Source organism: Choloepus didactylus, chromosome 4 (genome assembly GCF_015220235.1).
Source record: "Choloepus didactylus isolate mChoDid1 chromosome 4, mChoDid1.pri, whole genome shotgun sequence".
Classification (NCBI taxonomy): Eukaryota; Metazoa; Chordata; class Mammalia; order Pilosa; family Megalonychidae; genus Choloepus; species Choloepus didactylus.
This window is the reverse complement of record NC_051310.1, coordinates 169,739,795-169,761,545: the sequence shown is the minus strand read 5'-3', so window position 1 is coordinate 169,761,545 and position 21,751 is coordinate 169,739,795. Positions and strand designations below refer to the sequence as shown.

The 21,751-nt window shown below is 33.8% G+C and overlaps 1 protein-coding gene across 1 annotated transcript in view; it reads left to right on the top strand.

Annotated features, from left to right (window-relative positions):
- The window catches only part of BAZ1A (bromodomain adjacent to zinc finger domain 1A), a 107,139-nt gene extending 85,755 nt beyond the window's left edge, over nucleotides 1–21,384 (top strand). Inside the window, exons 16-26 of the mRNA XM_037834808.1 lie at nucleotides 2,027–2,139; nucleotides 4,393–4,989; nucleotides 5,621–5,784; nucleotides 6,484–6,638; nucleotides 7,880–8,028; nucleotides 14,661–14,908; nucleotides 14,997–15,223; nucleotides 16,666–17,135; nucleotides 18,781–18,923; nucleotides 20,920–21,007; nucleotides 21,155–21,384. Of these exons, the coding sequence (XP_037690736.1) occupies nucleotides 2,027–2,139; nucleotides 4,393–4,989; nucleotides 5,621–5,784; nucleotides 6,484–6,638; nucleotides 7,880–8,028; nucleotides 14,661–14,908; nucleotides 14,997–15,223; nucleotides 16,666–17,135; nucleotides 18,781–18,923; nucleotides 20,920–21,007; nucleotides 21,155–21,351 (2,551 nt within the window). The 3' untranslated portion in view covers nucleotides 21,352–21,384. The remainder of the gene's footprint in view (nucleotides 1–2,026; nucleotides 2,140–4,392; nucleotides 4,990–5,620; nucleotides 5,785–6,483; nucleotides 6,639–7,879; nucleotides 8,029–14,660; nucleotides 14,909–14,996; nucleotides 15,224–16,665; nucleotides 17,136–18,780; nucleotides 18,924–20,919; nucleotides 21,008–21,154) is intronic.
- Nucleotides 21,385–21,751: the final 367 nt, after the last annotated feature.

The following is a 21,751-nucleotide window of genomic DNA, read 5'->3' as shown; positions in this document are numbered from 1 at the left end:
TTTATTACAATTTGAAACATTTGGCAAGGGGGTTGGCTATGAAAACAAGTATAAATGTTTCCATATTGCTATCTGGCAAACCATATTCAAATTTACCAGAAGTAGTCATTTAAAAAAAAAAAATCTACAGTGACGTTTCTACAAATCTCAGTATTTCAAAATTAGTATATTGACTTTAAAATACCTAATAAGTCTTAATATCATAGGTCACAAACCTTTTGTATTACCAGCAATAATACTTTAAAAAATTGAATTTGGATACCTTAAGAAAGCTTAAAGATATAACACTGAATGTACAAATAACTGAAGAAAAATAGATAAATTGAACTGCATCAGAATTAAAAACTTTTATGTTTCAAAGTACACTATCAGAAAGTAAAAAGACAATCCACCAAATGGGATGAAATATTTGTAAATCATATCTTATAAGAATCTAATATCCAGAATATATAAAGAACTCTTAAGAACTCAACAGTAAAAAGACAAATAGCCCAATTTTAAAATGTGCAAAGAATTTGAATAGACATTTTTTCAAAGAAGACATAAAATGGTCAACAAGCACATGAACAGATGATCAGCATCATTAGCCACCAGGGAAATGCAAATCAAAACCACAATGAGATATCACTCACACCCACTATTGGCTTTAATCAAAAAGACAGTAACAGGTATTGCTGTGGATGCTGAGAAATTGGAGCTCATACATTGCTGGTGAGAATGTAAAATGGTCCAGCAGCTTTGGAAAACTTTTTGGCAGTTCCTCAAAAAGTTAAACCATATGTTGCCATATGACCTGGCAATTTCATTCCACACAAAAAAAATGTATATGAATATTCATAGTAGCCTTATTCATAATAGACAAAAAGTTGAGACAATCCAAGTGCCCATCACAATATTATTCAGCAATTACAAGCAATGAAGTTCCTACATATGTTTCAATATGGATGAACTTTGGAAACAATATGCAAAATAAAACAAGCATATATGCAATATGAAACAAAGGCCACATATTATATGATTCCATTTATATGAAATGTCCAGAATAGGCAAATCCATAGAGACAGAAAGTAGATGAGTACTTGCCAGGCTTACAGGAGGAGGAGGGAATAAATGGGAAGTGACTACTAATGAGTATAGGGTTTTTCTTTGGGATTGATAAAAATATTCTGGAATTATATAGTAGTAAGGGTTGCACAAGCTTGTGACATACTGAAAACCACTGAATTGTACACTTAGAAGTGCAAATTTTATGATCTATGAATTATATCTCAATTTATTTAAAAAAAAATGCTAAGCATGGAATAGAGCTGCTACTTAATGTCGCTATTACCATTCTGCTCTGAGCCACTATCATTTCCCAGCCAGCCACGTGGGCTGTTACAGTGACCTCTTCACTGGTCTCCCTTCATCTACTCTTTCCTTTCCAATCCGTTCTCCATGTAGCAGCCAGATTGCTTTCTAATCGTATCACTTCCCTTTTCTCTAAATGCTTCAGTTTTTTCTCATTGCTTTTTGGATAATGGCCTGCAAGGTTCAGCATGATCTATCCTGTTTTATTTTTTCATCTGTATCTTGAGTTACTCACCACCTTGTTCATCATACCCTTTTCAAAATTATAAGCTCCTTTTCCCTTCAACCCCAGGTCTTTGCACATGTTATCCTCCTGTTGCACATGTTATCCTCTCTGTTTGAAATGCATTTCCTCTCACCTGCTATCTTCCTCACCAGTTCTCTCTGATCTCTCAGTTTAAATGTCAGTTCTTCAAGCAAGCCTTACTTGATCCCCAAGATAGATTTGGTTCTCCTTTAAATGCTGTCATAACATCTTGAATGTCTCCTTTTTAATACTTATTACATATTTTAATTTACAATGATTTATATAAGTATTTATTTTTTTTCTCTCTCATCAGGGATTGTGTCCATCTTGTTCACTATCTCCTGAGTATACTTAGTAGGCAGGTAATAAATATTTGATGAATGACTTAACTATTCATTAATGAATGTAATCTTTGTTTTTATCCTTAAGGGAAGATTTTGATACTAGCACTGAAAGCAAAGAAGTAGAGCAGAAGGAACTAGATCAAGATACAGTTACTGATGATGAAGATGACCCAGGATCACATAAAAGAGGCAGAAAGGGTAATACTGAAATTTCTTAAGGCCATGTTTGTTTTGTTTGTTTTAATTGGTAAGGCACTTTATTAATTCAACTATTCTGAAATATATGTGATTCCTGTGTGTGTATGAGGTGTGTGTGTGTTTTAAATGCCCAACTCCCAGCAGTGATGCGTTTTTAAAATTGTGACCATTTTGTTATGAAGTCACATTAATACATTTGTTAGTAGGTCTTTATCAGCATGTCATTTATAGTTTAGAGGAGAGAGACAACATTCATGTGTCTTTGATAGATCAGCTCCTCATAACTTCAACTTTGCCTAGTCAGCAAGTTGTGTTGAATTTTTGTATTTACTGCTTTATATCAGGCCAAACAAATTTTTATTCTGTTATGTATTCATTTAACATGCATTGAATGCCTGTTGGGTGCTAGAGAAAAAAAAAAAAAAAATCACTGATGCTCATAATTGGTGTCATATTGCTGGGAATGAATATATCTTACTGCCTTAAAATTTCATAAATTATTGGATCAAAGGGAATACATTTCTTTATTTACTTATTAGGGAATTCATTTTTCAAAAGCTGTTGATACAGATTACTTCTGAGGCTCCTTAACCACCCCCAAATGGTAACTGCTGAAGGAAATCCTTAAGGTTATTTTGTGTCTATATTGTGGATGGAATCTTTTTCTACATATTATTTTCTAACTGTTTATTATAAATAGACAATTTCTCCTGTGTCATAGAGACTGTATTCTCTGATTAAAAATGCAACTGGTTTAGAAAACCAAAACGAAGAAACTTGATAGGATTAGAATTTAAAAACATATTTCTAAGTAATAGGTCAAAGAAGAAACCATAATGGAAACTAGAAAATATTTTAAAACGAATTGATATTGCATATTAACACTTATTGGATACAGTCCCTCTTCTTAAAGGGAAATTTATAGCTTTTACATACTAGGGAAAGAAGAAAGGCAAATTGAGCTATGTATTCATTAAAGAAATTAGAAGAAGAAAATAGATAATCCCTCGCAATAGATGGAAACCATAGAAAAAGAGTAGAAATTGATAGGAAACAAAGCCAAAGTTCTTTGAAAAAGATACAAACTAGCCAACCCTTTGTTGTAATTGATATTTTAAAGAGGGGGTGCATCATAAAATTAGGACTGAAAAGAGTAACAGTGTAGCTACAGATCGAGTGGAAATTAAAGGATAGAGAGACTGCATAAACAATTTAATGGCAATAAATTTGAGAATGTGGACAAAAGGGACAAAATCCTGGAAAAATACCAATTATGAAAATGGTTTCATGAAGAAATGAAGGTGAATGGTTCTATACCATTAAAGAATTTGAATCAGTTTTAAAAATCTTCCTATGAAAATGTTCAAAAAATAGATTGGATTAATGAATGCACAACTATATGACGGTACTGTGAACAGTTGTACACTTTGGATGATTGTATGGTATGTGAATATATCTCAGTAAAATTGAATAATAAAAACTTCCTATAAAGAAAACATCAATCCCAGACAATTTTATAATTGAATTGTACCAAATTTTAAAGAAACACAATTCTTTAGAGCAAAAGAAGTAAAACACACATTTCCAACTATTTTAGCCATTTAAGAGTGGCTGAAATGAGAGAAGTTTAATTCTTCAGCATATCATAAAATCCAGGCAGGTCATTGGGTTCAGGCTTTTTCCACCTTGTTGGTATCGCCATGCTTTTTTGCTGCCATCCTTATGTTCTCCATTCTAGCTAGTTGAAAGGGGGAAAGAAGAAACCAGAGGATACATACCACACTCTGCTCTCTTTCTTTGAGGAGAACTTCCTCATGTAGCCCTGCCTTGGGGGTAGAGTGGGGGGCTGTGGGAGGGCGGGGAGTCTGGGAAATGTCCCAGTGTCGATGAATAAAATTGTGATTGAACACAGTCATGCTTATTTGTTTACATATTATCTGTGGCTGCTTTCATACTTCAACAGCAGAGTTGAGTTGTTCTGACAGATGCCTTAAAAGTTAAAATAGTTACTATCTGGCCCCTACAGAAATTTGCCTGATCCCTGCTTTAGAGGAAGGGATGTTGCAGTATCACTAATAGTGATCTCTCCAGTGCACTCTCCAGTGTACTCTCCAGTATGGAGATCACAGATTTTGAGTGATCCTTTAAATTCAAGTGTGTCAATTTCTTATTAACATAGTAACTTGGGATCACTTTGTATCTCATATTTTTCTAATAAAAATTAAAAAGATAATGATGTTATTTCAATTATAGGGAAAAGGGGACGGAATGGATTTAAAGAATTTACAAGGCAAGAAGAAATTAACTGTGTGATGAGAGAGCCTCTTACTGCTGATGAGGAAGAAGTTTTAAAACAGGAACACCAACGAAAAGAGAAAGAGCTCTTAGAAAAAATTCAAAGTGCCATAGCATGTACCAATATCTTTCCCTTGGGCCGTGACCGCATGTATAGGCGATATTGGATTTTCCCTTCTATTCCTGGATTGTTTATTGAAGAGGATTTTTCTGGTCTCACTGAAGACATGCTATTGCCTAGACCTTCTACATTTCAGAATAATGTACAGTCTCAAGATCCTCAGGTATCCACTAAAACTGGAGAGTCTTTGATGTCTGAATCTACCTCCAACACTGAGCAAGGTCCATGTGATCATTCTCTGCAGCTGCCAAAACCAGTGCATAAGCCAAATCGGTGGTGTTTTTACAGTTCTTGTGAACAGCTAGAGCAGCTTATTGAAGCTCTTAATTCTAGAGGACATAGAGAAAGTGCCTTAAAAGAAACATTGTTGCAAGAGAAAAGCAGAATATGTGCACAGTTAGCCTGTTTTTCTGAAGAGAAATTTCATTTTTCAGGTAAATTTTCGCTGAAAACCTTTTTTTTTTTTCCTCTCACCATAGTCTCTGGTCTTTGGGGATTAACCATTTTTCAAACCGTTAGAGAAATATTTAAAACTTCTTATCTTTCATTTGGACCATGCCCTCCAAGTTTATGAGTTAGAGTTTTGGAATTTCTTTATCAAAACGAGGTTCTCTAGGTTTTAACTGTTGGTTTCTATTTGGATTATGAGGGATACATCTGGTAGGATGAGAATATATATGTATATTCTTACTGATCTTATTCCTTTTTCAGTAGACAGGAAATGCCCAAGGCTCTAATGCCTGGGGCTACTCACTAAGGGTTTTGGCTGAGGGTCCAGGGGCAGGTTGCATTAGTGATCATTTCTTTGGAGATGAGTTGCAAGGGCAGATCTCCTAAGTAGCAGCCTTTCCCATTTGATGGCTGGTCCATTGATGACAGGTAAGAAAGCAGTAAGGCATTTTTAGGTGTAAGTTTTTATATTGCTAAATGAGATCTTATAGGTAGACTGCTTAAATTCAGGGGCTTACCATGACTCCTTTGTTGTCTTCAGTATTAAAAATTGTATATCACAATCTTTGACTGTAATAAGAAAATCATAATATAGATATTTGATTGTTATTTCAGACAAACCTCAAACTGATAGCAAACCTTTATATTGTCGGGGAAGATCTTCCAATGGATATGATCCATCTCAGATGTCTGCAGAAAAGCAGCTTGAATTGAGGCTTAGAGATTTTCTTTTGGACATTGAAGACAGAATCTACCAAGGAACATTAGGGGCAGTCAAGGTCCGTCCTTGTCCAGATTTTGTTTACCTTATTTGCTTGACCAGAATTTTGTGTCATATGTGTTAATTTATTTGATATAGACAAGGCATATGTGTTTTGAATAAATACAAGGGAATATGTTTTTTTTTTTATTTTATGAAAACTTTATTCCCCTGCATCAAAATCTTATTTATGGATAGAACTCTTTCTTAAATATACTATATGACTTTCTGCTTTCTTAAACAAAATTTAATGAACATAATTGACCTTCCTGTTATTAATGTTTAATATTATAAAAATGTTTGATGGTATGTGTAGCAATAGTTTCTTCTCCTTTGAATAGCTGCCAGCTGCTATGCAGAGTCTTGGTTTGTTTATTAGTTTCTTTGTAACCTTTTTAAAATCCATAATTCATGCTTGGTCTGTGTTCTGTTCATTCCTTTGCTGTCAATCACCTGACACTCTTTTTGCTCTCAGGTGACTAATATTAGAATTGTTTATACTTTCTTTATATAGATTCTGAGTCAAGTATTAAACCTTTCATCAGTGAATGATGCGAATTCCTCTTTAGCCACTTGGTAGCCTTATTTTTCTATCCTTTTTTTATTTTCAATCTGTTCTAAAATATCCATGAATTTTTAATATGTATTTTGAACCTCATACCTCTTAAGAACAACATATGCTATTTTCCAGGGTTGGTAAATTTGGGTTTTTTTACAGGTAACAGATCGACACATGTGGAGATCAGCTTTAGAAAGTGGACGATATGAGCTGTTGAGTGAGGAAAACAAGGAAAACGGGATAATTAAAAATGTGAATGAAGATATAGAAGAGATGGAAATTGATGAGCAACCAAAGGTCATAGTAAAAGACAGGTACAAAAATGATTTTTCTAAAGTAGCCATCTCTTTTTCTTGCCACTTAAGTCTTTTTAAAAGTATATATGTTTCTTCTTTAAGCGTGTATGTTTCTTTAAAATCTCTGTTTTAAAAACTCGTCATGAGTAATCTAATAAAAACAGGTAAGCTATGGAGGGTAATCTTAATGTTATGGGAATGCTCAGGAATGAATATGGTTTGTTAATTTTCTTGGGTATGATAGGAACATGTTGGAAGCAAGGTAGTTATTTTAGGTTGTTTTTCTTATTCCTTTGTTTTGCTTTGTTTGAAATGTTTTTTCTTTAATTTTTTGATAAATAAGGTTAAAAAAAACTCTTCATGAGGACTTTAATATTTGTAACCAAGGAAATAATGATTTTCAAAACTTCAGTCTCTCTCTAACCCAAAAAGCCAACTTGTTAGGTTAATAATCATTTCTTAAGGGTTTTAAAAACAATAGTCTTTGACCTTAAACTTTTATTAATTTCAAAAAGAAATTTTTTACTATCTGTTTTTTTTTCTTCTTTCGCAGAGTTATTTTGGATCATATCTGCCCTTAAGGAGTTTGTAATCTAGAAAGGGAATGATGGGGAGACATTGTTAGCAGTTATGAAACAGAGTTTGAGTTCTGACAGCAGTAAATACCAAGATCAAATGGAGTACATAGGAGGGCTCCTTATCATGAGGGACCATGAAAGATAGTGAAGGAAGTGCTAGAGAAGTGACAGCAAAGCTCAGACCTAGAGATGGAGAAGATATAAGACTGGTAGGAAAGACTGTACAAAGACTTTGAGTGCATGGATTTGCACTTTAAAGAGATCACTTCAGCAGCAGAGTGGAGATTTATTGCAGAGATTAGAGGCTAATGAACAAGTTAGAAGGTAGCTATAAGTGTCCTATCCAAGTAAATTTGAAGTAAGAGACAATAGAAATAAGCAGACTGAGATAAATACTTAATCCTTTTAGGCCTACCACAATGTCACCTCTAAAACCTTTCCCCTAAGCCTTGTCTTGTCTGCCTGCTCTCCAAATATTTGCCCTTCTGTCCTCCTAATATGACTTTAGCTCTTGATTTATGTATTTTTTTCCCCTTCCCTACTAGCTGATAAGATTTCCTTGAGATTGAGGGAACTATTTCTTACACAGGTGCTACATAAGCTTTTGAATGAATGAGTGGGCCCAAGTTTCACCTAATAATGTTTTTAAGTATCATAAACTCTTTATTGTTTTAATTGTAGACTTGGTGGGATAAAAACAGAAACTCCAAGTACTGTCTCAACTAATGCAAGTACACCACAATCGGTGAGCAATGTGGTTCATTATCTGGCAATGGCACTATTTCAAATAGAGCAGGGCATTGAGAGGCGTTTTCTCAAAGCTCCACTTGGTAAGTATCTGTTTTTATTTTAAAATTATCAATAATATAAGTAATTTTGACATTGCCCTTTAAATTAATAGAATTTTATTGACTGACATAATGGAACTGATTATCTTCACATAGAGTTAATACAAACTGAGGTGAAACAACTTGAGACTACTGTTTTCATTTTAAAATATGATTTCTTTCAGGTGAGATTTGTTTTTCAAATAATACTTAAGTACTTTTTTAAAAAAACTATTCTAGATATTTATTCATTTTAACAAATATATTCTAAACATTTCTTTCAATCTCTTCTGTAAAGAGTTTTATCAAAAGAAAGGTGACCAAACCAGATTCTGAATAATCAAAGAACTAATCTAGGAACCTAATCACTATGTCTCTGGAAAAATATGTTTCAAGTTCTAAATCAACTTTGATTTCATAACTGCCTCTATTTCCCTAAAGTCTTTTTCAGGTGTTTAATTATAAACTGTCTCAATAATGGGGTACTAAAAGAAACAATTAGAAAAAAAAACAGAAACATTTCTTGGGCTCATAGTGAAAGAGCAACTTGAATAGACTAAATTCCTTAAATAATTGAAATTACTTTGTTGAGTTAGAATAGTTTTTATAAATTGATGATGCTATTGGAGCAATTTTGGTATGTGAATATAATATTTGCAAAATAATCTGGTTTTAAAATGAAGTTTCTGACCAGTCTATCATTAGTGTTCTAAGCATATTCATGTTCTTTAAATTTTCAGTTCCATTAGCTTAGTGGGTCACTTTTCACATTAAAAATAGCTTTATAAGAAATAAAATGTGTAACTACAGCTCACAAAGATATTATTACAGTTGGCATTTGCTATGTCACTCTTATTTATTCTCCCAGTCTTGAATATTTCTTAGTATTTTCTGTTAGAGTCAAAGAAGGTATACAACAGATCACTCTGTTATTTCTTACAACCGCATGTTACTCAACAGTGATCTCAATTAAAATTTCAATTATTTGTAAATCATGCAGCTCTTATAAATGTAAGCTATTTATATTCAACTCCTTAGCCCCGTGATTCCAAAGGATTAAAACACAATTCTGCTAATTTTTCTATTTTTAAAATTGCCATCAGCTAAAATTGTTTATAAGTTCATGGGTGAGAAATCAAATTAGTTTTTGAGTGTGTCTGTGTTTTCATCTGTTGTTTTAAAAATTCAAGCAAAAGGGAAAAAGTTAACCTGCTAGATAGTGCAACTTCTAACTAGCAGGTTGTATGAAATCTGAGAGCCACAGTATTCTGGTTTGATTACAGCAGTATTAGAGGATGTTCATTTCATCCTGAAGCAATTTTAATTTAGAATCTTGAAAAAATAAGTGAAATAAGAAAAGGTCAACATACCTAACTTAAATTGGTGATAAATGTTGATCGCTGCTGGTCCTTAGGAAACTTACAGAATAACTGATATCTGTAGATCTGTTTTTGTAAGCCTTTGGATAGTTTATTTTGAATGGGACAGTAGGAGATGGCAGTGTCTTAATCTAAATATATAGAGCAAGGAAATCAAGACGATCCTTAATCTGGGAGAAAGGAGAAGGTTCCACACCTGATAATTTTTCAACATAGCAAATTAACCATGGTAGGAATTTTCCAAGTTTAGCTTCAGAAATTATTTCAGTTTCTTCAGAAACCAAGTAAGAAAGTTCTATTCTAATTATCTTCCACCTGCCTTAACATGTCCCTTTTATTCTAGTAATTAAGTATATTGACAAAACTAGGGATTTTTTTTTAATTTGGGAAAGATAACACATTTCTATTATTTTAGACAAAATACATGAGAATTGTTTGTTTAGATTAATAAGTTCATCATTTATAAAGTTATGCTTATGGTTAAACCCTTAAGCTACAAAAAGATGCTTAAGCTAACTATCAATTTGAAATTAAGTAACACAGAAATTAATAAAGATCAAAAGGGAGATAAAAAAAGACAAGAAAAAGAGAGAGGAAGCTCAATCTAGTAAGAGAGATGGTAAATTTTTAACTTTTTAAAGAAATTTGTTTTTTGTCTTTCTTAAGAATTATGCTTTTACTGTCTATATTACTAAATACTGATTTGTATATTGAGTTTTTGAAGAAATACCTTGGATTTGACTTTAGAAGGGAATGGGCTGGAGGCAAGCTTACGAAACAATATGATGCCTTCCTCTCTGCATTTCACACCTCAGCTAATCAAACTCCTTCAGATTGGGGCAAAAAAAGGTTGATGTTAGCAAATCTTAATATATGTATCTATTAGTGAAAAGAATGAACAGCTAAGGAACTTACATTTATTTAACTGCATGCAGTATTATTCATAGCATTTTTATTCTTTTACTAGCATAGGGAGACCGAAGGACAGCAGTTTTAATGTTTTGTCCCCCAGAGAAGCCTACATTGCTATATAGTCAGTTAAGCAGTATGAAATCTTCCAGTGTAATATTTGATCATGTGACTACCTTATTTTATGTAAATAAGATCATTATAATTAGTCATTTCTTGAAGAATTGATCTGTGCTAGCATAATTGAAGATAAAAGAGAAACGACATTTTCTGCCCTTGAAAGTTATATTAGCTGGTTAGAATAGAAACAAGGTTTAAGATAAGGAAACAATTACAGAAAAATGGGATCAATTGTTTATACTATTTTTATCCTTATTTATGTACTATAAGAAAATAGAAAAATGTAGACATCCATTACAGGCTAGAATTTAAAAGTGGGTAAAAGTTGGTGGGTTAAGAACTGAACCGTGGACTGTGAACTGCCAATGATTTGATTTTCTTAAAACTTGTCTTTGATCAAAGTCCATGGTGTTTGACCATCCTTTGAGTTGAAACCATTCAAACTGACTTCTAAGGTTTGTCATAATTTGTCCTTTTCTTCCACCCTACATTGACCTCTGTAACCTTATTTCTGCTCTTACCAACAAGAATGCCCTCTGATTTATCTAGGAATATTTCTTCATCACCTTTGAAATACCAATTCATGTTGACTCCTTCCTCTGAAATCCCACACAGGCTAGAACTTTTCATAAAGGCTTATATTGAAAAGCCAAGACAGGAATAAAGCACAAAATAAGAGGGTGGAAATAAATCAAATGCACTTAAATTTGCTGAATTCTCCAATTAGAAGTAAAGCAAGAGTGGAAAGATGGCAGAGAAGAAAACTCCAGTCATCAGTCCCTCCACCAGAAGAGCTATTAAACATTTAGAACTGTCTGAAGCAACTGTTTCAAAACTCTGGAGTCTAGCAGAACAAAGTACAACATCCAGAGAAGAGCAGGAGGAAAAAGCTGGTAAATTATGGTAAACACCAGTAAATTGGCGGTGGTTACCAGTGCCTATCCCCCTCTCTCAACAGCAGGCCACAGTGGAATCTGGCCCATGGTGTAACTTGCTGGTGCCAGAGAGGGACATAAAAATCCATTTCCCCAAGATACAGAGTGGGCACGGGCTGATCACTGATCACAGCTTTTGATTTGAGCATTTCAGACAGAAGGGAACAGAAGAAATTAGGAAGTTTTTTAATGGAAGAACTATGGGGACTGGTCATTGAAGAAAGACAATTTCAACAATGAGAAATGGAATAAGAGACCATTTCAGAGCCAACTTGAAAAAGAAGAATGAAGCTGGAGAGCTCACATTTCCAATCTTAAAAGTTATTACAAAGCTGCAGTAATCAAAACAGTGTAGTACTGGCACAAGAGCAGACATGTAGACCAATGGAATCTAATTGAAAGCTCAGCAATCAACCCTCAAAAATATGACTAACTGATACCCACTCAATTAAGTAGAACAGTCTTTTCAACAAATAGTGCTGGATAAACTGGATCTCCATTTGCAAAAGAATGAAGGTGGACTCCTACCTCACACCATATACAAAAATGAACCCAAAATGGATCAAAGACCTTACTATAACAGCTAGAACTATCAAACTCCTATAAGAAAACATAGGGAAGCATCCTCAGGACCTTGTGTTAGGTAATGTTTTGATAAATGGGACCTCATCACAATTAAAAACTTTTTTGCCTCAAAGAAAGATGACAACCTATACAATGGTAGAAAATACTTCAAAATCATATCTGGTAAGATTTAATAGCTAGAATATATAGAACTTGTACAAATCAACAACAAAAAGACAACCCAATTAAAAATGGGCAAAAGATGAATAGATATTTCTCTAAAGATATCCAAATGGGCAAAAAAGCACATGAAAAGATGCTTAACATCATTAGCTGTCAGGGAAATGCAAATCAAAACCACAATGAGATACCATTTCACACCCACTAGAATGGCTGTTATTTAAAAAAAAGAAAAATTACAGGTATTGGAGAGAATGTTGAGAAGTAGGGACATCCATTCATTGCTGGTGAGAATGTAAAATTGTACAGCCGCTGTGGAAGACAGGTTGGCACTTCCTCAGAAAGTTTAGTTTAGAATTATGTATGACCCAGCAATCCCACTTCTAGGCATATACCCAAATGAATTGAAAGCAGGGACTCAAAAGGATATTTACACACTGATGTTCATAGCAGCATTATCCATAGTAGTCAAAAAAATGGAAGAAACCCAAGTAGCTGTCAACATATGAATGGATAAACAGAATGTGTTGTATACACTTAAAGGGATGTTATTTAGCTATGAGAAGGAATGAAGTTCTGATAACTGTGACAACATGGATGGAACTTGAAGACATCATGTTAAGTGAAATAAGCCAGACATAAAAGGACAAATATTGTGTGATCTCGCTGATAGGAAATAATTAGAATAAGAAAACTCACAGAGTCCCTAGAATGTGGATTACCACAGGATGAGGTCAGGGTAGGGAATAGGGAGTCAAGGCTTAAAATGTACAGTTTCTGTTTGGGATGATGGGATTTTGGTAGTGGATGGTGGTCATAGTAGCACATGTTGTGAATGTAATTATCAGCACTGAATTGTATATTTAAATACACTATACAGTTGTATTAACATACACAACGCAACACAAAAATGTTAAACCATGTACAGTTAAACTATGGACTATAGTTAATAGTACAATGATGAAAATATATTTTCATCAGTTGTAACAAATGCACCACACAGTGCAATGTATTAATAATAGGGTAGCATATGGGAGTCCTTTATTTTATGCATGATTTTTGTAAACCCACAACTTGTCTAATTAAAAAATAAATAAATGGGATGGGCCACCCCCCCAAAAAAAAAGTTAAAGATAGTCATACTGTATTAAAAATACAAAATGCAGTTATATGTTTTCTACAGAAGACACACCTAAACAAAAGGACATAGATAAAGAGCCAAAAAGATGGAAAAATACCAACTCTACTGCATGCATTCTAAATAATCTATCTTTGATTTTTTTTCCTACTTCACAAGTATTTCTCATGACCTTTGCTAAGGAGCTATCTTACCCATCCATTGAGTTCTCCCTCATTGAGTTATTAATAATATCTCAATTATTTTTAGATGTTCTTTCTGAGTCTTTTTCAAATTGCTCGTTTATTTACTCATATTTTCAAACTCTTATTTCTTGAAATATGCTAGACATAGTTATTTTGTATTCTGTGTCTAATTCCATTATCTGAAGTTTTCATGGGTCTGATTCTGCTAGCTCTCACTTACAGTGTTTTATTTCCATATTTGCCTTTGTGGGTTCCACATTTCTGAGAACTTGATCTGTGGAAATTTCTTCAGAGAGAATTTGCAAGGATTTGTACACACTTCTGCTATTCACCTGGCCACATGAAGTTACTACTAATCCTGGACCACTATAAAATCTTGACCTGGTTTTGTTTTTTGTTGTTGTTGTTTTTTCCAGGTTCTAAACTTATTTGAGGCCCTGCTTGTAGTTTCAGGTTCTCAGGGTCTATTTTCCCCCTTTTTACCCAACGCTAAAGTCCAAATGGGCAGATTTTCCTTGCTACCTCCTTTCTATATGGCTCTCTTTTCCACTCTGACATTTGCAGGTGTAGCCTTTTGGGTCTGTAGCTTTTTAGAGAGGGATTTGCCATTTTGGGCCCTAGGTTTTATCTGTGTCTCACCCTGCCCAACATTCAAACAGAAGCTCAAGGTCCACTGGTATTTAACGGATCTGTTGCTTTATGGTTTTAACTCATTGTATATGTTCACCCTCCCAGCTGAATCATAAATTCCTTAAAGGCAGTTCCACGGAATAAGACTTGTTTCGTATCTTCTAAAGTGCTACACATAGGGGAACAATATAATGCAGGAATAATGATAGCAATAATACCATTTAGTGTATGTTAGGTACTTTATGTACATTATGTATATTACTTCATTTACCCTTCCCAGTACCCTCAGAAATAGATACTATCCACATAATACTATTGAGGAATGTGAGACACAGGGAAGTTAGTAGCTTGTTTAAGCTCACATAGGGAGCAAATACCTCAAGGCAAACTATCTCCAGAGCACACACTCTCTTAACCATTATGCTACTGCTAAGAGGTTTTGTATAAGCATAATAGTAGGATAGAACCAGACTATGTTGAGTATTAGAAGAGGAAAAACTATAAAATTTAAACTGTTTTAACTGCCCAGAAAGCAGTTCTAGCAGATGTCTAGGGTTTGCTTAGAAACTTTAATCACTTTTCCTTTTCATTTAAGATGCCAGTGACAGTGGACGTTCTTATAAAACAGTCCTGGACCGTTGGAGAGAGTCTCTCCTTTCTTCTGCTAGTCTATCCCAAGTCTTTCTTCACCTCTCCACCTTGGATCGTAGTGTAATATGGTCTAAGTCTATACTGAATGCTCGTTGCAAGATATGCCGAAAGAAGGGTGATGCTGAAAGCATGGTACTTTGTGATGGCTGTGATCGGGGTCATCATACCTATTGTGTTCGACCAAAGCTCAAGGTATTTTTTTTCTTCTGCCAATACTCAAAGTTGAGAGGTTGAGATTTTGAGTGACGGATGATTAATGATTATTTATGTGATTCATCAGACTGTTCCTGAAGGAGATTGGTTTTGTCCAGAATGTCGGCCAAAGCAACGTTCTAGACGACTTTCCTCTAGACAGAGACCATCCTTGGAAAGTGATGAAGAAATAGAAGACCATATGGAAGGTGAGGATGATGAAGTTGATGATGATGATGAAGAGGGTCAAAGTGAGGAGGAAGAGTATGAGTTAGAACAAGATGAAGATGACTCTCAAGAAGAAGATGAAGTCAGGTAAGTTTGAACATGCAATAAAATGAGAATCAGTAAGTCTTAACTAGACAATCTCTTGACTATTCAAATATAAATGGAATAGTTGGGTCAATTATTTTTTTTAGCTAGTTTATAATACAGTGGCTTGGAGTTACCTTTACTTTATATATTAGAAAATTTGAAATTATTCCTGAGGGAGTACAGTACCTGTGTGAGCTTGGCCAGGTCACCAAATGACTTATAAGTTCAGGTTTGTACAAGAATGCCAATTCAAGGTTGATTTTACTTAAGTTTATACCTAAAGCAGCAATTAAGCAGTATAAAGGATATTTATGAGGTAAAGATGAATGCATCTCATTAATGTCTCCCTTGATTTCTCGAGGAGGTATACCCAAATATTGGTGATCTTGTCTGTCCACAGAGAGAGAGAGAGATGCCAGAAAGCCCACTGTGTATTTTCTAGGGATTTTCTGTCAGTAGATTTGGCCATAACCAGTCACACCAGGGCAAGTCATATTGTACTCCTTGTTCTCGCCAACCCCTAAACTTTATTTAACATTTGAAACCCGTTCATGTGGAATCAGGAAAATAATTGTCAAGTAAGGGCAAACTAGAACTGGTGAAGTTTGAAAAGTCCACTGTCTGAGGAGAGTAAGTGAAGAGAAAGCCACCCCATCTGTTTCAAACAAGTCATTTTTTTTTTTTTTTTTTTTAATAATACCAGCTAAATGGAGCCATCTTCCCTATAGTTTGTGAGGACAGTATTCTGTTGAGGATAAAGATAGAGAATTTAGAAAACTCTTGCAAATATTCTTGGTAAACTTTCAGAAGTCCAGGTATGTGCAGAGATAGATAAAAGGAGGCCTAATAGGGTTGTTTCATCCTTGTCTACAAAAAGGCAATTAAAAGATTGAATATAGTTTTGTGTTTTACAGTAAGAATCAGAAGATAACTAAGAAGTTCTTGGTTTGGTATTCAGGAACCATAGGTTCAAGGCCTACTTCATTGGCCACCATTGCCGAAACTATAGGTTACTTCATTGTCAATGGTAATGAAAAGTGACAGTCTCCTTTAGCAGAGGGAGACAAAAGAAACTCATTTTAAGATTAGTTCATCACTTTTTTCTCATCATGATTGACTAGGTTTACTTAGTGATTCACCTAAGAATTTTACTATAGTTTATCATAATTTAGTACTTGGTTTTCATGATAATGTTCTGGAGTTACCAAGAAAATATTAAATATTATCTTTGCATTTAAAAGAAATATATGGAAGCACATTTTAGATTTCCATGAAAAACTGTTGACTTTAAGTTTAAAGAATTGAGTATAGGATAAGTCTCATTGATATAGAAAAGCAATATATGTAGAACGTATTGGCTAAGTAGTAGAATGGGGAATAGAAATAATAATATGTTCAGCATTGCTCTGTACAATAATTGTGTGTTCTAATCATACTTATAGCCCACCAAAACGAGGAAGACCACAAGTTAGATTACCAATTAAAACAAGAGGAGGAAGACTTAGTTCTTTCTCAAGTCGTGGCCAACGACAAGATCCTGGAAGATATACTTCAAGGAGTCAACAGAGTACACCCAAAACAACTGTTTCTTCTAGAACTACTGGTAGAAGCCTAAGAAAGATAAAATCTGCTCCTTCTACAGAAACTAAATCTTTAAGAATTGCCAGTCGTTCTACTCGCCAGAGTCATGGCCCACTGCAAGCAGATGTATTTGTGGAACTACTTAGTCCTCGTAGAAAACGCAGAGGCAGGAGAAGTGCTAACAATACACCAGAAAATAGTCCCATGTTCCCTAACTTCAGAGTCATTGCCACAAAATCAAGTGAGCAGTCAAGATCTTTGAATGTTGCTCCAAAACTTTCTCTCCAAGACAGTGAATCTAAGAGAAGAGGCAGGAAAAGACAATGTACAGGTATGAGCAAGTATAATTTAAACTATTCCTTACCAGGAAACTTGAATAATTTAGAAAGACTAAATGTTGATATACTTTGGGTCATTTTTTAAAGACTGTTACCAGATAAACTAAGTTATTAGTGAGCAACCTGAACTGAAGTGTGGTATTCATTGAAGGGACAGCTTTTTAGGGAATAAAGTAAACTATATTATTAGTCTTTCTAGCATAGCCATAGTAGTCTAAAAAAAATGCAAACTGCGTTCTGCCTTTAATGGAGGTGTTTGGCCAATATTTGAGCATTCTCGATGTAACACATTATAATTCTTTTTATTCTCTCTCACCTTTGTCTCACTTAAAACACACATACTCAGTCGTCACCTCAACGAGCTACATTAGCTTATTTGGTAAGGTTCCTACTGAATTTTGGGGGGTGAGAGAGGATGGGAGGGGCAGTAATATTTTTAGGGAATGATCAGCTATCTTTTCAATTATGATAATTCTTGTTTTATAGTAATCTTAACTCTTTATCTCTTTAATCCTGTCTTACTTTAAAATGTCAGTAGTATTAAAACTTTGATGTTTCAAAAAATGAAGTTAAATATAAAAACTACTGATTTTTATAGAATTTTATATAGGTTATATTGCATTATTCAAACACATGACAGGATAAAAGAATTCATTGGTGAAAGAGTGGCACGTAATTAGTTTATGCAGTCACTGGGATGTCAAGTTTTAGGGAGAGGTATCATAACTTTGCTTAATTACTGTTTAAAACATTTTGTTTTAACAATTTTGCAATAAAAAATAGTCTCAATTATATACTTAATGTATGATCATTTTTTATGGCCTAAAAACAATGAACCAATCAAGATGTAATTTAGCTTTTTTGCTCTTCTCCATTCTGAACTTCAAGTTATTTGGAGAACTGGTACACCTGAAACATTTTTATTCAAAAAACTCTGCTGAAGATTTTTTTGTTAGTGCTTTGTGAAATTACCAAGCCAAGTTCTAAGGACAGATAAAGGAGATAATATGTGAACTTACACTGTGACTGGAGAATTTAAACACTTAAATTCATCTATGGACCATACTACTTTTTTCTACTAATATATGAACCTTTCTTGCATCTATGAGAAAGCATTTTGCTTTAAGGAATTTTTCATATACTAAAACTAAGATTTGTAAGAATAATCTGTTACTTCATAACTGACATTTTCTTGTACAATATGCAAGATAATATATAAAGAGAGGCCTAGTTTCTAGATCTGAGAATACTTTAAGGATGTGAAACAAATAAACAAGAAACAGGAAATATCAGAGAATTGCTTAGTTTTATTATGTTGTGGTTGGAAAACTATTTTTAATAAAATGGAATCAAAGTAATCCGTAAACCTATTCTAGACTCTTCCTTTGTATTATACTCTTTAGTATCTGTTTCCAGTGAGTGTTTAATTCAGTTGAAAATTGGTAAGATCAAGAAGGAAATAATATTTAGTTCACACTTTGATCTCTCAGAAAGTAAATTCAGAGTTAGATAACATCTCAGTGTATAGAGTGCCTATTTTCTGTTTGAATTTGGTTTGTATTTATATGCCCAGATTAGCTTGTGGTGATCAGATATTTTGCTTTATTATCACCTAAAATGTTTTCATTATTTACTCAGAGTCATCTCCTATGACATTGAATCGAAGGAGTTCAGGCCGACAGGGAGGAGTTCATGAATTGTCTGCTTTTGAACAACTTGTTATAGAATTGGTACGGCATGATGACAGCTGGCCCTTTTTGAAACTGGTTTCTAAAATTCAGGTAATAATACTACTACTAGATATTATAATATCCTTTCGTGTATATTATCGTAGTTCACATGGCAACTTTGAGGTAGTCAAAATAGCTGTTATTCGTTGTTAATATATCTTTGTTTTAACACAGTTTGGAAGTTTGTTTTCTGTAGTGAAAAAAAATGTTGAGAGAGCCTTCTTGGTCCCTTCTAATCATGTGATTGATTCTTAGGAATATGAATATTGAATTAATCTCAGTGGCCTTATGCTATGAAATGAATCTGAATAGTCAGTTCAACTGAGTACCATTAATTGTATTTCTATTATATAAAACAATGTTTCTCTAACTTCAGCATGCATCTGAATCACCTGAAGGGCTTGTTAAAACACAGATTCCTGGACCCAACCCCAGAGTTTCTGATTTACTGGATCTGGGATATGCCTGACCATTTGCATTTCTGACAGGTCCCTAGATGATACTGATGGTGATGGTCCAGAGACCATACTTTGAGAAATGCTAATGTAAAAGATAAGTTATCTTAGATAACAATGGTGGCCTAACCTAAAAAGGGCTATGAGATGGTACTGGAGTTATGTATGTATGTATGTTAGAATATGGTGTGCTATATAACAGAGATAGAACAGTGTTATGATACTGTAATAGAATTTATAATAGTGGTAACAAAAGCAGAGAAGAGATTGATTTAAGCATTCCAGAGGAAGGGAACAGCAGAAATTTGAAAGTTTTTAAATGGAAGAACTGTCGGGACTGGCCATTGAAGAAAGACAGAATTTCAGCAGTGAGAAATGGAATAGGGGCATTTCAGGAAGAAGGAACTATAAGTTAAAAGACCCATAAATGAGAATGTGGGGAATGGTGGATAGTTCAACTGGAGGGGCAACTGTGTTAAAAGACTCAAACCCAAGATTATAAAGGGTCTCACTTTCCTGTGTGTGGGTGAAGGTTTTTGAATGAAAAAGTAACATCATCAGAATCCTGCTTTGAGATTTCTGGAACAAGAATGTGGAGGATAAATTAGCACTGAATAGTATCTAATAAAAATTAATTTATTTGAAAGCCTTTCATCAGTAGCTATTAAGAGTTCTGAGATTTCAGAACAAGTGGTTAATTACACTGAAAAAACTCAAAGAATAATAGTTTGGTTCCCCCCTCCCAATACTTGTTGCTTGTTACAGTTCAATTAATTGGTCACGTATACACTATAGTTCCAAATCATAATACAGAAATAATGAAAGTATGCTTTCTGTAAATTTCAAATTGTAACTCAAGTTTCTTGATTCATGTTAAATTTGTTTCCGTCATTAACACTAATGAATCACTTGTTTGGGTTGCTGTAAAATTATCTAGACTTGAGTGTGTTGTGTTTCCTTCTTCAGAAAGAACAATATAATAATTCAGAATCTCCAGAAAACTAGATCTGCCAGCCAGTATACTAGCATTATACTTTATGTTATAACAAGTATTAAGACAAGCAGAATAAATTGCCCTGTTATCACTGCAGCCAATACAATGGCATTAACTGTCTTATTTCCTGGAATTACTTGTGTCTGCAAGTACTGGAAAATGAACAAAGCTGTTAACTTTTTCAAAATAAATGTACACCCCATATGTTTGAAATTATTTCAAAATAAAAGTTTATTTTTAAAATGAACAGATGTGATGTCAATTTCTAAACTGACACATCTTTGACTCATTTTTCCTGAGTCTTTTTTGTGTTGAATGAAGCTTTGTTACATACATTTTATTCCTTACTACAAAAGCAATAATGCATATTTTAAGAATTTAAATTTCTTTCTTTTCACAACAAGTCATTAACATTTTTTATAGTATCAAATAGGCTTCTACAACATTATAATGACTGAAATGTATTACTTGATTTTACTGGGATAATAGTATTCAAAGTTTAATATTAACTTGCTTTTCAAGTACAAAGCCTTCATGTGTTTGACCACTTACCACTGATAAATTTTCTGTATGCAAAGATATCTGAATTATTTTACAGGTCCCAGACTATTATGACATCATCAAAAAGCCCATTGCCTTAAATATAATTCGTGAAAAAGTGAACAAATGTGAATATAAATTAGCATGTAAGTAATTTATGTTTTCCTTTGATGTTTATTTTTATTTAAAGAGGTAGAAGCTGTGTTTCCTTTGATTTGAATGACACAAATTAATGTAGTTATGTTGATGACAGTACTTTTATTCTGATCTCATTTTGTTTTCTTTCTTTCTAGCTGAGTTTATTGATGATATTGAGTTGATGTTTTCAAACTGCTTTGAGTACAACCCCCGTAACACAAGTGAAGCTAAAGCTGGAACTAGGCTTCAAGCGTTTTTTCACATTCAGGCTCAAAAGCTTGGACTCCATGTCACGCCCATTAATATGGACCCAGTTAGCACACCACCGGCTGCAAAAAAGTCACGAATCTAATTTTGTCCTTCTAAAGGATATATTTGAGGAAAAACAAATTGTTCATGAAAATGGAACATTAAATCATGCTCTAAAGCAGACATGTATGCATAAAGCAATAACAACTGATTGACCACATTGAAGTGTGGCCTGCACTATATTCTCAATTTTAATATTAAGCACTCAGGAGAATGTAGGAAAGTTTTCCTTTGCTACAGTTTTGTTCGGTATCTAGTAAGTTTGATAGATGTATTGGATACAGTACTGGTTTACAGAGGTTTTTGTACATTTTTGAGATCATTCATGTGTCCAAATATCTGGGGAAGTATTTTTTCATCTATGGTTTATTTGTCATTGATGATTTTTTTTTTTTTTTTTTTTTTTTTTTATAAATTGTGATATTAAGGGAGAATTTATCTGC